The 17,421-nt window shown below is 41.7% G+C and overlaps 1 protein-coding gene across 1 annotated transcript in view; it reads left to right on the top strand.

Annotated features, from left to right (window-relative positions):
• Positions 1-17,092, top strand: part of ANKRD55 (ankyrin repeat domain 55) — a 94,461-nt gene extending 77,369 nt beyond the window's left edge. Inside the window, exons 8-11 of the mRNA XM_045565673.1 lie at positions 795-962; positions 5,338-5,999; positions 14,589-14,681; positions 16,873-17,092. Coding sequence (XP_045421629.1) covers positions 795-962; positions 5,338-5,999; positions 14,589-14,681; positions 16,873-16,994 — 1,045 coding nt within the window. The 3' untranslated portion in view covers positions 16,995-17,092. The remainder of the gene's footprint in view (positions 1-794; positions 963-5,337; positions 6,000-14,588; positions 14,682-16,872) is intronic.
• Positions 17,093-17,421: the final 329 nt, after the last annotated feature.

Here is a 17,421-nt window from a genome sequence, read left to right as displayed (position 1 = left end):
AAAATGTTTGCATAGATATAACTTATTAAATATCAATACCTTTAATATATAAAGAACCCATACAAATTAGTAAGAAAAACACTAACATTCTAATAGAAAAATGAACAAAGGGCATTGAGTCATTCAATGAAGAAACTCAAATGACAAATAAACATATATTTCAAAAGTTCAACCTTACTATTAAGTAAAGAAATCCAAAAGAAAACAATAGTGAATTATCATTTGCCTGCCAAATTGGCAAAGATTTTTAAGGATGGTGATCACACCCAATATTAGGCAAGGAATAGGGACACAGCTTGTAAGCAGATAAATTGAGTCAATCTTCCTGAAAAGCAGTTTGGCACTTTGCATGAAGAGCCTTAAAACTCCTAGCACTCTGGGAGGCCAAGGCGGGAGGATCACTTGAGCCCAAGAGTTTGAGGTTGCTGTGAGCTAGGCTGATGCCACGGCACTCTAGCCCTGGGCAACAGAGCAAGACTCTGTCTCAAAAAAAAAAGGAAAAAGAAAAGAACCTTAAAACTGTTCATACCCTTTGACCCAGTACTTCCTCTTCTAGGAAATTCTCAGAAAGGTCAGAGAGCAAGAAAGGGCTGGGTATACTTAGAGTTAGAGGAGAGGCCCCACACACATACAGCATCACCTTTCAGTCCCATATAACACATACTATTTCCACACTGTGAATAGCAACAAGCCCTGCCCGACTCCACCCGACTTTGAGCGGGAGCTGCTGCTGGCTGAGCAACCTGTACCATCCATGTGCTCAAACACTTGTACTTTTCCTATGTGGCCTCCAGGACCCCTCTGCACTGGGCTGCAGCTGCAGGGAAGGAAGAATGTGTCCAGTCACTGCTGGAGTTGGGCATGGACAGCAACCTGCGGGACATCAACGAGAGCACGCCACTGGCCTACGCCCTGTATTGCGGCCACATGGCGTGTGTCAAACTCCTCTCCCAAGAGAGCAGGTGAGTACACCAAGACGCACTCTTCGTTCCCATCTTCTCAAAGGTTTATAAAATTGAATAAAAATTTTTAAATTGCTGATGTGCAAAACCAGCAATAACTTAATATCACTATAATTATATCATTAATGTTAAATAATATTAAAGATATTAATTGTATATTTTAAAAATTATATAACTAATGATAGTAGCAAGTGTGACCCCATCAGCCTTATATTCACTGAACTTGAATCTCTTCTTTCCTTTTTCTCCCTTTCCTCTTCCTTTTATGCTATGTCCTCTTAATCCTTTGCCTAAATTAGCAATTCTCAAACTTCATGTTCCCCGGACCCTTTTACACTCTCAAAAATTATTGAGGACCCCCCAAGAGTTTTTGTTTATGTGCATTAGACCTCTCAATATTTGTGGCATTAGAAACTAAAACTTAGAAATATTAAAATATAAACTATATTTATGAAATATATAAAATATCTTTAAAATAATAAAATATTTAGTTATTCATTCAAACTATAATTAACTCATATTTGCATATTAACATAAAGACCATATTTTAAAATTAAAAATAAAAATGTTTTATTTAATATTTCTATTTTCTAAAACAAAAGAAATTTTAATGAGAAGAACGGCATTGTTTTACATTTTTGGCAAATCTCTTTGATATTTTAATATATGCTTCATAGAATATGGCTGGGTTCCCACATCTGCTCCTGCATTCAATCTGTCACAATATGATGCTTTGACTGAAGTACGCGAAGACAATCTGGCCTTACGTAGAATGCAGCTGGATAAAGGGACAAGTATTTCAATAAACTTTTCAGATAATTATGGGTATCTTTTTTAATACTACACCAAAACTTGACAAGTAGTATTTTCCTAAAGGTTAGTTGCAATGTAGACTCTGTTACCATATCAATGAACTTTTTGTATTCTGTCACATTAGAAGCCATCATTATATTTTCACTTTAAATGGGTTTTATACACATCCATGATTTTATAACGTCTTGCATTGGTCATTTGGAAAAATATTTTGGAATATTCCAAAAATATTCATTTAGTTATAAAAATGTTCCATGACACATTTCATTATACAATATCAAAAAGTCACGTTTATTAATATCACCTCCTTGGAAAAGCCTTTATATATTGGAATGCTGTCAGGCTTACAGTGTGAACACAAGTTTTCCAAAATTCTAATTTTTGCTTGAAAGCTAGACTTTTGTCATTGGCAATAATAACTGTTAGTTGTTTACCTTGAAATGAAATATTCACTTGGTTCATTGTTAATATATTTTTATTCCAGCCTGAGCAAGAGCAAGACCTCATCTCTACTAAAAATAGAAAGAAATTATATGGACAACTAAATATGTATACAGAAAAAATTAGCTGGGCATGGTGGCACATGCCTGTAGTCCCAGCTACTCGGGAGGCTGAGGCAGTAGGATTGCTTGAGTCCAGGAGTTTGAGGTTGCTGTGAGCTAGGCTGATGCCACGGCACTCTAGCCTGAGCAACAGAGTGAGACTCTGTCTCAAAAAATATATATATATGTATATATATATTTTTTTTATTGTGTATGTGTATATATATGTATGTAAGGTATACAATATGAGCTTTGTTATAAATATACATAATGAAATGATTACTAGTCAAGCCAATTAACATATCCCTCATTTCACATAGTTACCTTTGTGTGTGTGTGTGATAAGAACAACTAAAATCTCTCTTAGCAAATTTCTAGTACACAATACAATATTATGAACTATAGTCCTCATGTTCTGCTTTAGCTCCCTAGACTTCCTCATCCTGTGTAACTGCAACTTTGTACCCTTTGACCTACAGCTCCCCATTCTCCCCACCTCACCCTTACTTCTGCTAACCACTGTTCTACTTTCTGTTTCAATGTATTTCACTGTATTTTTGAGAAAATTTCTGCAAATACCAAGCTCCACATAACCATAGTTTGTCTGTAAGTCATAAAAATGGTGTTCCATGGCTGGGTGCGGTGGCTCACGCCTATAATCCTAGCTGTTTGGAAGGCCAAGGCAGGAGAACTGCTTGAAGCCAGGAGTGTGACACCAACCTGAACAACATAGCCAGACCCTGTGTCTACAAAAAAATAGTGGTGTTTCATGAAAAAAAGTGCCTAGTTCAGCTGGCAACTCAAACAATTGTGCCAGTGCTTTACCTCAAGACAACCACCATACCTCAGTATATAGTACTACAGAATTGCTTTGAATGCTTCTTATGTTGTCAAAAAATATATATACAAGGGTCAATATTTAATCAAATTAGTAACTTTTACTGACTAAACAAGGACATTATTAAGTTAAGTGACTTTTTTTTCTTTTACTGTAAGTACATTGACATCTGTGAGTTGTCCTGATTTGCACTAAGAAACCCACAATTTTACCCACCATGTCTATTGCACCATCAGTGCAAAGGCAGCATAGTGAAAAAGACAAATCACATTTTGGTGTTATTATGAATATAGTTTTAACCTCATGAAACCCCTGAAAGAGTCTTGGAGACCTCTCCCCCAGGGTTTAGTGGACCATACTTTGAGACCCACTGACCTAAAGCACAACCTTTAATAGGAGAAGGAGATGGATTGTAGAAGATGCTGAGATAGCACTAGTTAGCACAGGACACATTCTGTATAGGGAAACTTGAAAGAATGTCAGACATCCCCTGGGATTCTCTCTAGTAGTATTAAGAGTCACAAGCTGTGGGCCGGGTGCAGTGGCTCACGCCTGTAATCCTAGCCCTCTGGGAGGCCAAGGCGGATGGATCACTGGAGGTGAAGAGTTCGAGACCAGCCTGAGCGAGACCCTGTCTCTACTAAAAATAGAAATAAAAATTATCTGGACAACTAAAAATATATATAGAAAAAATTAGCCGGGCATGGTGGCGCATGCCTGTAGTCCCAGCTACTCGGGAGGCTGAGGCAGGAGGATCGCTTAAGCCCAGGAGTTTGAGGTTGCTGTGAGCTAGGCTGACGCTACGGCACTCACTCTAGCCCGGGCAACAAAGTGAGACTCTGTCTCAAAAAAAAAAAAAAAAAAAAAAAAAAGAGTCACAAGCTGTGTTCAATATTTCAAAATACCTACTGAAGGTGAAAAAATGAAGATAAAAATACATCGCAGAAATGAAGATTCAATTATATACTGTGTGACCTGTAGAGAAAACATTCATGATGTGCATCCAAAATAAGTGGTGGTGTTTTTCACATTATGGATTACAGTATCTCACTCCAAAAAGTAATGTTGCAATCTGACTCTTAGGGGCATGCACATGGGTCAGGTTTCATCATTAATTCCTACTGCAGAAAGCATTAAGTCAACTGGGGCCTCAAAAGAGAATCACACAAAATTTTTCAAGGTATAAAACCAGAATAGTGCCTTGGGGAAGCTCCCGAGACATAAGTAGAGCCAGCTGGACAACTGCTGACCTTTTTCCTTAGAATTTGCCTACACATCAGGCATTGCTCACCTTCCTGCTGCCACGCCTGGCTCTGGCTTGCATACTTCCTCTTCTCCAGGGGGAGCCCAGACTAAAGCTTATTTCCTTGTTTTTCTTTAGTACACTTTTCTAAAAAGTAGTTTTTGGGGCCAGGCCTGGTGGCTTACGCCTGTAATCCTAGCACTCTAGGGGAGGCTGAGGCAGGAGGATCGATTGAGCCCAGGAGTTTGAGGTTGCAGTGAACTATAATGACGCCACTGTACTCTACCCAGGGCAACAGAATGAGACTCTGTCTCAAAAAAAAAAAAAAAAAAGAAGTATTTTCAACAGGAAATTTAGTTTAAAAAAAACTGAAAGAGAAACAAAGAACACACAAACAGCATAAAATGGTCAAGTTTCCTGAGTCAGCACTCTGTCTGGATTCCCTGATATCTCTTTCAGAGAAAGCCTAAAACCACTCTCTCCCCACCTCTGCATCCTCCATCCTCCTCCTGCTAGTCGAAGCCTGAACTCAAACCCTCGGCCTTCATCTCTGATTTAAAGCTTGCACTCCTGTTGACGTCCTTGAGAAGTGAGAACAGTAACACTTTAAGCTATTTTCAGCTTAGCTAACCCCTTGGTGAAAACAGATGATCTAGGTGTAAATTTTGAAAGGATAGCCCCTGAGGGAGAAAGAAGAATCTAAGAAATGTTCTCACGGGGCAACAACTAACAATGGTAAGGTACCCCTTTCGGGAAGGGGATCATGAAGGGTGTTGTGAGTTCTTGAACATCACCTTTGACTGGAGAGGACTTTGGGGTGTCTATGAAGGATCTCGGGCAACATGATTAAGCAGACAGAACAGAGGGGCAGTATTTTGGTGAATGATGTCTCCACGTCCTATCCTCATACACCACCCTTGTTCTTTTACGTTCCCATAGAGCACAGCCTGCTCGACCCCTTCCTTCCCAGAACAGTAGACCCCAGAAGAAGGAGAGACGGTTCAATGTGCTCAACCAAATCTTCTGCAAAAACAAGAAAAAAGAGCAAAGAGCCCATCAGAAGGATCACAGCTGGGACCGACACAGGGAGGACGACAGCTCGGAAGTTGATGACATCATCACCACCTTTGACAGCATCGTGGGTACCAACTGCCAAGAACAGCCTGGTGATCAGGTGGCTATGGTTGAATTTAAAAAGAGGACCTCAGAGAATTCAAAATGTCTCTTGCCAGAAAAGAAACCTCTGGCCCGTAAGGGGCTTCCACCAATCAGAACGCAGAGTCTCCCACCCATCACCCTGGGCAATAATTTCCTGACAGCCTCCCATGGGGCCACTTCCCACACCGGCCTGAGCTCTGGTCCTCACCATACCACACAGCAATCTCAGAAAAGCCGAAGTGAGCAGGATTTATTAAATAACAGAACTGGCTGCCAAATGTTGCTAGAGAACCCCTGGAGGAGTGATCCTAATCAGGTGTTCTCCTACAAATCTTGGACTGTGTCTTCTGATAAGCTACTAGACAGGTTGCTCACTGGCCGGCCTGGTCACCAGGACGTCTTGGTACCACCATACCTTCCTCATCTACATAATCCATCATCAGGTAATGTCCTTGATTTCTTCTTCATTCCTGGCAGGCTCTGTACAGGAAATGTCTCATACAACTGTAGGCTAGGGACTGGAGTGATGACAGCCGAGAGGACAGGGCGAGAGTAAAATGTGTGATTAGGGCCACTCTTTCTTCCTGGAGTGCCATATATTTTTTTTTTTTCTTGAGACACAGTCTCAACTCTGTTGCCCGGGCTAGAGTGCCGTGGCATCAGCCTAGCTCACAGCAACCTCAGACTCCTGGCCTCAAGCAATCCTTCTGCCTCAGCCTCCCTAGTAGCTGGGACTACAGGCATGTGCCACCATGCCCGGCTAATTTTTTCTATATATGTTTTCAGTTGTCCAGCCGATTTCTTTCTATTTTTAGTAGAGACAGGGTCTCGCTCTTGCTCAGGCTGGTCTCGAACTCCTGAGCTCAAATGATCCTCCCGCCTTGGCCTCCCAGAGTGCTAGGATTACAGGCATGAGCCACCGCGCTTGGCCCTGGAGTGCCACTTGATTTGAGATTTCTAGGCTGTGAAAACATTCTGCTTTTCCACTCTGAGAGCAGTCATCAAGTAGAGGTATGTGTTTCTCCTGTTCCCAGAAACTACGTGTGGAGTCTGCCAGGTTGCAGCAGGAATATTGCCATTTCCACTAGCAAGGATTCTTAACCAGAGGGTGTGTGGCAAAATTACCTACAAGGATTTAATTTGTTTGTGTGATTGTGTGAGGGTTTTTTTGTTTGTTTTTTAGGGGTTTTTTGTTTGTTTCTTTGTTTTTGACACAGGGTCTTGCTCTGTCACCCAGGCTGGAATGAGGTGGCATCATCATAGCTCACTGCAACCTCAAACTCCTGGGCTCAAATGATCCTCCCGCCTCAGCCTCCTGAGTAGCTGGGACTACAGGCATGTACCACCATGCCTGGCTAATTTTTTTTGGTAAAGACGGGGTCTCACTATGTTGCCCAGGCTGGTCTCAAATTCCTGACCTCAAGGAATCCTCCTGCCTCAGCCTCCCAAAGCACTAGTGTTATAGGCATGAGCCCCTGCACCCAGACTGATTATATGTTTTTCAATCAGGCATTCAATCCCCATCGCAGATCTACTGAGCCAAAATCTTGGTGAGGGATGAGGGAAAATGGCCATATATGTATATGTAGAAAGGTGACATGTTTGCACATTTATGGTTTAAATCTCAACACATACCAAAAGGTTAAATGGCAATTCTCCCTCCCTTCTCTTCCCCCTGCTATCGAGTGCCCCTCGTCCAAAGCTACCATGTCATTAATTTTTTGTTTATCCTTCCAGATATATTTTATACACATATATCTATATTTATATACATGAAATATATATATCCCCTTTTAAATAAATGTCTCACACTAAAGAATTTATATTTTCATATGCATACCAATAAATGTATATGCATCTAGTTCCCACACTTATAATTAAATGTATCATACTAGAGAAGTTAGTTGTATTTTTTTAAAAATGATCCACAGGGCTGGTCCAAGTACAGTGGTGTAATTGAGCACAGATTTTTTTGTTCCTTCTCCACTTCCACTGATTCACTTTACTAGCCTAAAAATAAATTAAATAAAAAAAGAATCCACAAGTGATTTGGGTGACCAGAGGATGGGATTGCTTTAGAGCACAGACTGCAAAACAACTTCTAAAATCTGTTCAATACCACAGTATCTTGGTTTATTTTTAAGTGAATTTTGTCAATATTTTAAAATTATGACATTTTGCATAAAAGTGTAAAATTCTTGCTTCTCTTGAGAAATTGAAAAATCTGGCAACACCGAACCCATGCTCCCACAATGGCAATAATTAGCTGGATCTGAGTCCCATTGTCCTCTTGGACGTCACCGTCCCCAGGTCAGTTCAGTCCACACCTCTCTAGCATCTCTCCACGGAGTGTCCGACATTCTTATCCAAGTTTTCAGTTGTTTTCCTTATAGTAGGGTTAAAAGAAAAAATGGCTTATTTCTTGAACCCATCATTCTACAAGAGTAGAAAAACAAAGACCAAGAGGGCAACGTGTTTTTTAAAAGGTGAGGGAGGGCCAGATTTCTTTTAGAATGAGCACAGTTCCTTCCCATTTAAAGAAGTCATATGAAGTAGGCAGTTCCCAGATACTTGGTGGCTCCACGATCACCAGAAACACACGCTTTTCCCTCAATATGTGTGTGCGCCTGAAGACTTTGAGGTAGAATGTGGCTCCATCAGACATATTTATACATATGTAGGCACAGGAGAAATATGGATAAACCCATTAAAACTATGTCCTGGTGTCTGAGAAAAACTCCATTCAAGATTTTGCTTCCTCCACAAAGCACTGAGGCATTTGGCTGCAGGCATGGGTCATGTCTGCCTTTTCCCTGCAGAAGGATAAGGAAGGAAACACAGTGGTCTGCTACCTTTTGGCATTTGAGTGGCCTCCAGGTCCTCAACCCATCCTGCTTTCTGGAGTTAGAACTGTCCTAGCCAAACTAAGACCTTCTGTTTTGAAAATCTTGTGAAAATTTGAAAGTCTAGTTCTTTTTCTGTTCCAAAGACAGCCTTGGGCTGTCTCTTTTCTATCAGTTAGGATTGGGTTCAGCTTCCTGTAAAAGAATGTGGAAGTCACAGTGGCCTAAACAACATGGAAGTTTATTGCTCTCATAGGAAGGACATCTGAAGTAGGCAGTTCCCAGATACTTGCTGGCTCCATGATCACCAGAGACATGGGCTCCTTCCACCTGTGTGCTGCCCAGGCTAACGCGTGGCTTCTGTCCTCCAGGTCATTTCAGTGGCTGATGGAGCAGGAGGAAGGAAGTGAGGAGGAGGGAAAAATGGATATCCCCAGCTGAATCCAATCCTATTAAAAAGTCATCTGCCATAAGCCCCACCCTTCTGCCTACGTCTCACTGGCCAGATCTTTAGTCACATGGTCACACCTATCCACAAGGGAGACTGGGAATTGTCATCTTTTAGCTGGGCATATTGCTGTCCCCCCCAAAATTGGATTCTGTTTCTAAAGGAGAAGAGAGAGTAGATATTAGATAGAGAACTAGTAGATTCTGCCATGGGTGCCATCCAAAAATTTCTATATTATTTGAAATAAAAGGAAATTGAATAAACATGTTTGGGGATTCACTCAGTACCTGATGAAGTAACTGGAAAAGTCCTGGGGCAGCAGAGTAGCAGAGGAGAAGTGAAATCTCCAAGGGAATATTAAGAAATCAACTGTGTCTGTATCAAAGCATTTATTTATTTATTTATTTATTTATTTATTGAATGCTGATTATAACTAGGAGCCAGTCCAGGCAAATAAGTCAGATAAGATAAATCTCCCAAGAGTTTTCAGCCTGTAAATGAGCTTTAAGAAATATGGATTTGCTAAAATGATTGTGCAACTGACTTTAAATTGACTTTCTTCTCATGTTTAGATACAAAGTCATAGAGTTTTAAAATGGAAAGGACCTTAGTCATTTGATCATACATCAAACGATTCTTGAGTGCTTATGATAGAAATTTATCAAGAGGCAGTTTACTCCACTGGTTAAAAGGGTGATTCGATATCTATTTTTAGTATGCACTAAAATAAAATTTTTTTTAAAGAGAAAAGAAAGAGAGTGATTCTAAAGCCATATTGCCTGGGTTTGAATTCTGGCTCTGCCACTTCCTTGCTGTTATTTAAACTCTCTGAGCCTTTGTTTCCCCATTTGAAAAATGGGAGAAAATGCCTAACTCATAGGATTGTGGGTAGCTGTTAAGATTAAATGAGATGATGTGTACAAAGTACTTAGAACAATGACTTGCACGTAATACTACATGTGTACACACCCACATTTGTTTTTTTTTTTTTAACTATCAGGCCCTATGCTAAGCACTACACCTTAGAGACCAGCTAGAGATGAACTTTGTTTTAAAGATGATGCAGTTTAAGTCAGTGTGCCAGGCAATTGCTTGTCTTCTCCCTCCCACTCCACTCTACCTTGGGGAGCTCCACGCCCCAGCTCCCTTGCCAGCTGGCTCCCAGGTGGTTCGACTAACAGGAGGCACTGAAGGAAGGTTAAGAGCCAGAGAAAGAGGGAAGCCCAGTAGAAAACCAGTAGCTGGCAGGGGTCCTGTTCCCATGGGATCCCCAGTGGGTCCCATGTCCTCCCAGTCCTTCCACATAGCCCCTCACTCTGGTGCGGCCCCCCACCCTGCCCCCGGCTTCTGGGCCTCGGTAACACCATCTCCCCCATCCTCTCTCCAGCCTAGCGGTGGCTGTGTCTTTCTGCCATGGCTAATCCCAGGATTGTCCCTTCACCTGCCCTTTGTTTGGCTTCTCAGTATAACCAATACTCTGCATGAAATTCCCTCTGTTTGAAAGATCTAGCAAGGTCTCTGTCTTCCTGGATGAACCCTGATTGACAAAGCAAGAAACATCATCTTTCTGGCCTAGTTTCCTTACCTTCTGGATACGGGGGCTGAGACCATTGTGTCTCATAGGGCCCTTTCCAGTTATAATTCACATGGCCTAGGAAAGCTAAATGATTTGCTCGGAGTCGTACAGCCAATCAGGGATATATTCAGAACTGGAACCCAAATTTAAATAGGAAGGTATCATCCTGGCAATGTGTTTCTCTCTTTAAATCTTAAAGTCCAGATTGTTGGTATGCCTACCCATTCTCTACAGTGGAATTGTCCTCCCCAGTACAAAAAGCTTTCTCTGCCTTCTGGATTTTATTTTTGTGAACATTTTTATAACCCAAGTTGATAGATTATTTTTAGAACAACTGAGGCATGCCAGTAATCCCAGCTACTTGGGAAGTTTAGCAAGTGGATCACTTGAGCCGAGGAATTTAGGTCTAGCCTGGGCAACATAGCAAGACCCCAGCTCTTAAAAAATAATAATAATACATTTTTAAAAACAGAACTACCGAGGCTTGTGCACTACAGTTGAAAGGGCTCACTTATGTGGTTTAAGTAGTTAGTTTAGGGGGGTTGAAACTTAGCAGCTTTCTACATTGAGCATCCATATTTTACGTAAAAGCTTAAAGTGATAAAGCAATTGGATACTGTAAATCATACCACTGTACCACTGACTTGAACTTGGATAGTCCCTTTTATCTTTGGATTTTCGGCCTTCCTGCCTTGGGTTCAGTAGAAATAACATGGGCTAGCAGTGCTTCTGTTTGAATTCCGGGCAGCCACTATCCTGTGCTTACGTCAGCAACCCTGAACATTTAGCTGTAATGATTATTGCTTAACATTTATTGAGACCTGTCAGTGGGCTAGACGCAGAGAGATGGGGGATGAGGCACTTATCCTAATGAGTTGGAATGTGAAGCACATCAGCTTAATTTGTTGCGAACAGCTTTCAGAGAAAATGGAACAGAAAGCTCTGTGGTGTTTTCTACTAGCCTGGTTATTTACAAGCCATCACGGGAAAAGTAAGAAAGTGCTCACTTCCTTTCTCCCTCAAGAGAGAACTTTCTTCTCCAGAATTTTCTAGACTATTCCAGCAACAATGCACCCTTCTGGCTGGGTAGGCCTGATCCTGTGACCCCCTGATCCTGTGACCCATCAGAGGCTTTGCACTTTCCAGGATAAAGGCCAAAGTCCTAAACTGGACAAACAAAGCCCTCCCGGCATGGTCTGGCCTCAGCTTCCCGTTCTCAGCTTCTGCACCTCCCGTCTCACATCCCCACTCCCAACCCCATCAGCAGTTCCTTAAATATCTCTCAGTTCCTTGATAACCCCACACCTTTTCACTGTATGCCATCTTCATCCTTGTTATTATTTTGGGTTCTCTCCGTTGTGTGCTAGACAGACTTCTACAATTTTTTAAGAACCAGCTTAAAACTCACCTTGGATGCTAAGGTCACCCTGATACCTGCAGGGGGTGTGCTCTTTCTTACTAGTCACAGTAAGAATAGTTCTACCTCGCTGAGCCACCTCCTCTGGGGCAGACAATGACCTACACACTTCCTTTTCCACAACATTGCAGGAGAGTGCTTTTTGTCCCCCTGTCTAGATGAAGAAATTGAGATAGAGAAGTTATCTCTCCTTCCTAAGGCCACCGAGCTAGCTAGAAGGTGGCAGAGCCGACATTCAAGCAAGGTCTGTAGGATCCAAGAAGACCTCAACCTCCTGGAGCCTTCCTTTGTCTGCAATGCCCTCACAAACTCCAGCACAAACTCCAGCACACTCATGGGGCTTCAGAATGACAAGGCTGCCTGGCTCTCCTCCCACATAGATTATGAGCTCCCCGGAGCACCTTGCCTTCTTCTCTTTGTACCCTAGGGTCTAGAATACATTGGGTACTCAATAGATGATAAATTTAAAAAAATAAATTGTTATTATTGTTATTAATTCTGCAGTCACCTGTGGTTCCTTCATGTAGCTGTAAAATCCTTTCCTGCCCTTTTATTCTAAGACAGTGTCCCTTGACCCTGTCCCCATAAACTGGACTCCCTGGAGATGCCTGCAGCACCAAGACAGCTTTCGGCTATGCACAGCTCCAGCCTGTCCCTGAAAACAGCAAAATGCAAGCGTGGAATAAAGTTTAACTCCCCTTCATCTCCCAAGTCACTGCTGCAGCCCTTCTCTGCCCACATCTTCCATCCCAGCTACATTGCTTGGAGGAGGCAGATTAGTATAAGTTACAGGGTCGGGCAGACCTGGGTTGGAGTCTAGGCTCTGTCTCCTCCCAGCATGTGACCTTGAACACTTTCAGAATGTCTCCAAGTCATAGGGTCCTCATTTATAAGATGGAAGTGATCATAGAGTCTATCTCACAAGAAAAGCTGGTGGTCAGGGTTAAATAAGATTATGCGTACAGCATTTAGTTCAGTTCCTGCCAATAGTAAGTGCTCAATAAACCTGATTTATAATTACTATTATCCAATTTCTTGGTTTTGCAAATTTCTGCTCAAATGTTCATGGATAATGAAGGTATGAGCTAATTATGGGTTTTAATGTAATTCTAACCAGAAATGTTTTCTTTATAAATAATGGCTCCTGAAGTTATTTTACCTTCAAAGTTCAAAGCAATAAAATATAATGGAAAAATATCCACCAGGGAGACTGGAGATTTTGCTTAATCTCCATCAACTGACACTGCGTAGGTGGCTGCCCCTACACAGACAATCCCCCGTGAGAGTCACTTAAGCAGATGAAAAATGGATCTTGACTAAAGGTTCTCTTTTTCTCTTTCTTTTTTTTTCTCATGCTAAAGACTACTTTGCCCAAACCGAAGACTCATAAACTCTAGGAGCATTCCTGTAGCAATTCTGGTTCCATCTTACTAGATTTCTAGGCAAAAGATCAAATTATCCTTTTTGGCTAATGTTTATCAAATGCATTACCCTATAAGCGAAATGCTTTACTTTGTTCTCCAATTTAATCTTCATGACAACTGGAAAAAACAGACACAATTATTTTCACCATTTTACATATGAGGAGATTGAGGTGTAGAGAGGTTATGTCACTTACCTGTAAGGGCATACAGCTAAAAAGGGAAGCAGGGAATTGAGCCTAATCCTGTCTGACCCCAGAGCCCAAGCTCCTGTTCATTACATCATTCTGTCAACTTTTATTTTTTAAAAAATAGAGATGGGGTCTCACTATGCTGCCCAGGCTGGCCTTGAACTCCAGGCCTCAAATGAGCCTCCTGCCTTGGCCTCACCAAAGTGCTAGGATTACAGGTGTCAGCCACTGCACCCAACCCATTCTGTCAACTTTTAAAATGGATTTAAATAACTTTGGTGCATTTCCTTCTATTTTCAGATATCTGGAACATCTGTCTTTGTAATCGGTAGTATGTTGATGAGTGTTTAATCACTGGGTCTCGGGGAGAAAAATCAGGGCTTGCTGATTTCTGTGGTGTAAATACTCCCACCATGGCTGATCTCAGAACACTACTGTGATGTCAGACAGCTCACGAATTCCTGAAAATGGAGCCATCAGCTCGTAAGAGCCGGTTCCCATGGCCCATGCAGCACCAGCACACCACGCTTACCATCCAAGCTAGAGAATAGATCTCCCAGGTGCTTCCCCTCAGCTCGTCTTCTAGGTCAAGGATTCTCAATCCCGGCTACACATGTGAAGTCACCTGGGCGCTGATAAACATCTGCCCCACTGCCAGAGATTCTGATTTAATTGATCTGAGGCATAGCCAAGGCAGCAGTGTTTCTTTCTAACTCCTCAGATAATTCCTACATGCACCCAGGATTCAGAGACACTGCTCTAGAAGAATGTCTTACTCACCACCCACTCATTTATCAACAATTTGACGAATATGCAATAAGCTATGCCGTATCTATACTGCTTTAATTTTTTTCAACTTTAAATTTTATGGGGTAAGTAACCAATGGTGCTTATTTGTAAACTATTATTTAAACTAGTTCATTCAAGGAATGATTTCTAGTACCTTTTCCTCTCATTTAAACAGTGACTGGCATCTAATAGAAATGCAATAAAGTGTAGCTATCATCATGTTGTCATTGTTGTTACCACCTTAAATTTAGTGATCTCCAACAACTTATGACTCTCTCTCCTATTGTATTTTATAATCTGCACTTGGTTGAGTTGCAAGGGATTGATGCAAATATGTTTGTCCCCAGGACAAAATTTTCATCATCTCTCCCCAAACAGACCCAAAATCAGGGATATTCCTTTCACTCGGAACAACCTAGCTCCCCTACCAGACCAAAAATGTAAGTATTATGAATCTTCCTCAGCTTTATTTGCAAGTGTTAACATGTCCAGAAACAACTAAATGTTATTTCAGTTACTTTCATTTTCTAAGGGAACATCAGGTGCCAAAACTTATAAATCACAGGAAAATAGAGACAGTCTTTAAAGCTTCATCCAACTTGGTAATGCTTATTTTTTAAAAAAAAGAAAAAGAATACTCCCTTCAAGAATTTTTGTGTTTGAACTATAAAAACAATAACAAGTTTATTTTGCTATGTATTATTTAATGTCCTTAAGAAGAAGGTACTTTAAAAATTCTTAAGACTGGCCTCTTGACATTGGTTTCCTTACTGCGTTGGACAGATAGAAATGTGCATTGTCTCTGTACTCACAGTCCCTGCATTCCTAAGCAAAAAGAAAATGCTGTTCATCAGGATTACTTATGGCATTATTGATTTATTTTATTTTATTTTTTCTTTGAGACAGAGTCTCACTCTGTTGCCTGGGCTAGAGTGCCGTGGCATCAGCCTAGCTCACAGCAACCTCAAACTCCTGGGCTTAAGCCATCCTCCTACCTCAGCCTCCGGAGTAGCTGGGACTGTAGGCATGCACCAGGATGCCCAGCTAATTTTTTCTATATTTCATAGCGACGGAGTCTCACTCTTGCTCAGGCTGGTCTCAAACTCCTGAGCTCAAGCAACCCTCCCACCTCGGCCTCACAGAGTGCTAGGATTACAGGTGTGAGTCACTGAGCCCGGCCTTAGTGATTTATTTTAAAATATTTTATGCAAAAAAATCTCTCCTAATATACAATGCTAATATATTCCATTGGGCCAGTGATATTCAAACTTAAGCGTACTTAAGTCTCACCTAGGGTGCTTGTTATAAAGTAGACTCCGGGGCCCCACACCCAGGGATGCTGATTTTGGATATCCTCATAGTCCTTTGTGGTGGGTTGTATCACTGTTTGCATTGCAGAGCCAGAACCAAAACTACAGGACACCGAGTCTTCTGCCTCATGAAATAAGCAATGTTTACTGGATTCTAATTTCTTTCTTCCTATTTCACCCCACACCATTTGTAACACACACACACACACACACACACACACACACAGAGCCCCTCTACATCCTAATGGTAGGTTAGGTGATTTCAGAGCTGCCCTAATATTTTAGACAACTTTCTCAACCTTTCTGTACTTCAGTTTCCTCACTCTGTCTGTAACAGTAGTCCAGCCTGGTAAGACTGATGGGAGAATTAAATGAGATAACATATGTAAAGCACTTAGCACACTGTTTGCACAGAGTAAGTATCCAGTATGTCTCTTCTCTCCCAGTCTAGGGTTTGAAGGAGACAAACTAAGAGTTCTAGAACTCTTCTGATAAAAAACAATGAACCATGGGACCCTAGTACAACTCTGTCTTTTTGCAGATAAGAAAACTAAGAGACAGAGGGAAATGGCCAAAGTCACACAGAGTTTAGTAGCAGAAACCAAGACCTCTTCCTTGACAGATCAGTTCCTCTGCCCTTTACTGATTTGTGTAAAGTGAGAGCTTTGGATGGTGTCAGTTCTATTATTGAATGAAATTCAAGCCCAAACCCGTCTTTAAGCAAAACTGTAGCCACAAAGAAATCTGGTTAAGGAAAGAGTCGCTCAGTCTTGACTCCTGCTGGGGCTTGGAGAAGCCAGGGAAGAGAGGTTTTCTTTGGCAGAGCTCAGCAGCTTTGCCTTTCACAATTAAGTTTCAGGAGAGAAGGAAAGATAAACATCTTTGATCAACTTAGCTCTATGAAAAAGAAATGAAAGGGCACACAGTGCCTTTTCCGAAAGAAACCTGAGAACCTTCTGAGGTTTGCATAAAAGCACAGCACAAATGGCTTGGGCTCGTTCAGAGCCTGGGGAGCAGTTGCTGAGCATCTGCAGCGACTCCACCCCAAGGAAGAGCCCTGCCAGCCACGCACAGCCCCATCATGTTTTCTTCAAACGTGGCGCAGCCTTGTACTCATGCACGTTTGAAATCCCAGCCTTCCTGTGGCAAGTGTGGGCAGATACGTCTACACAGCTTCTCTGTGCAGTCCAGCTCTCACCAGGACAAGCTTCTTAGAAATGCCTCTGCCCCTAAAGAAACGACACACCTCTCCTGCCACCTTCCTTATAAGACTCTGAGAGAAGCAAATCCTGAGAGTCTCTCATTCTGTTTTTCTCCCCAGTTCTCTCTGGAGAACCTCTGCGGACAAACAGAGTGCTTCCTGCTATTCCAAGCCAGCGGGGACACAGCACACCGGCTGACGAGAGCGAGCACTCCGGCAGCCCCGCCAGTGGGGAAAATTGACTGTGGCCACTAACCGCAAGAAATATAGATTCTCTATATTTTCAACTCTCAAAGGATGAGATGACTCTAGTTTGTAAGAACAAAGACTTTAATAAGCTGCATTCTATAAGCCATTCAGTTTTATAACTCAAAATTCTTTATTTCAAATAAAGATAACTTCCTAAATAAGCCCTTAGAATCTTTGAGTGTGCATATATTGTAAGTCTGTGACCTTCGGTGACCTCTACATGCCAAAATTAAAAGACAAAATATGTTAGCAGGGAAACTCAGCTATGTTTGGTTTGCTTTGTGGCGTGTTTGCTGCTGCTTGTTGTCGTTGTTTGGTTGTTTTTTTGCTGAGTGATTTTATGTTTCGAAAAAAAAATGTATGCTTTGCTGAATAAAAAACAAAAAAGCACACGTCCCACACATGTTCCTCACATTTATT

This window comes from Lemur catta, chromosome 12 (genome assembly GCF_020740605.2).
Source record: "Lemur catta isolate mLemCat1 chromosome 12, mLemCat1.pri, whole genome shotgun sequence".
NCBI lineage: Eukaryota > Metazoa > Chordata > Mammalia > Primates > Lemuridae > Lemur > Lemur catta.
Note: the sequence above shows the minus strand (reverse complement) of the source record. Positions and strands in the feature narration are given on the sequence as shown.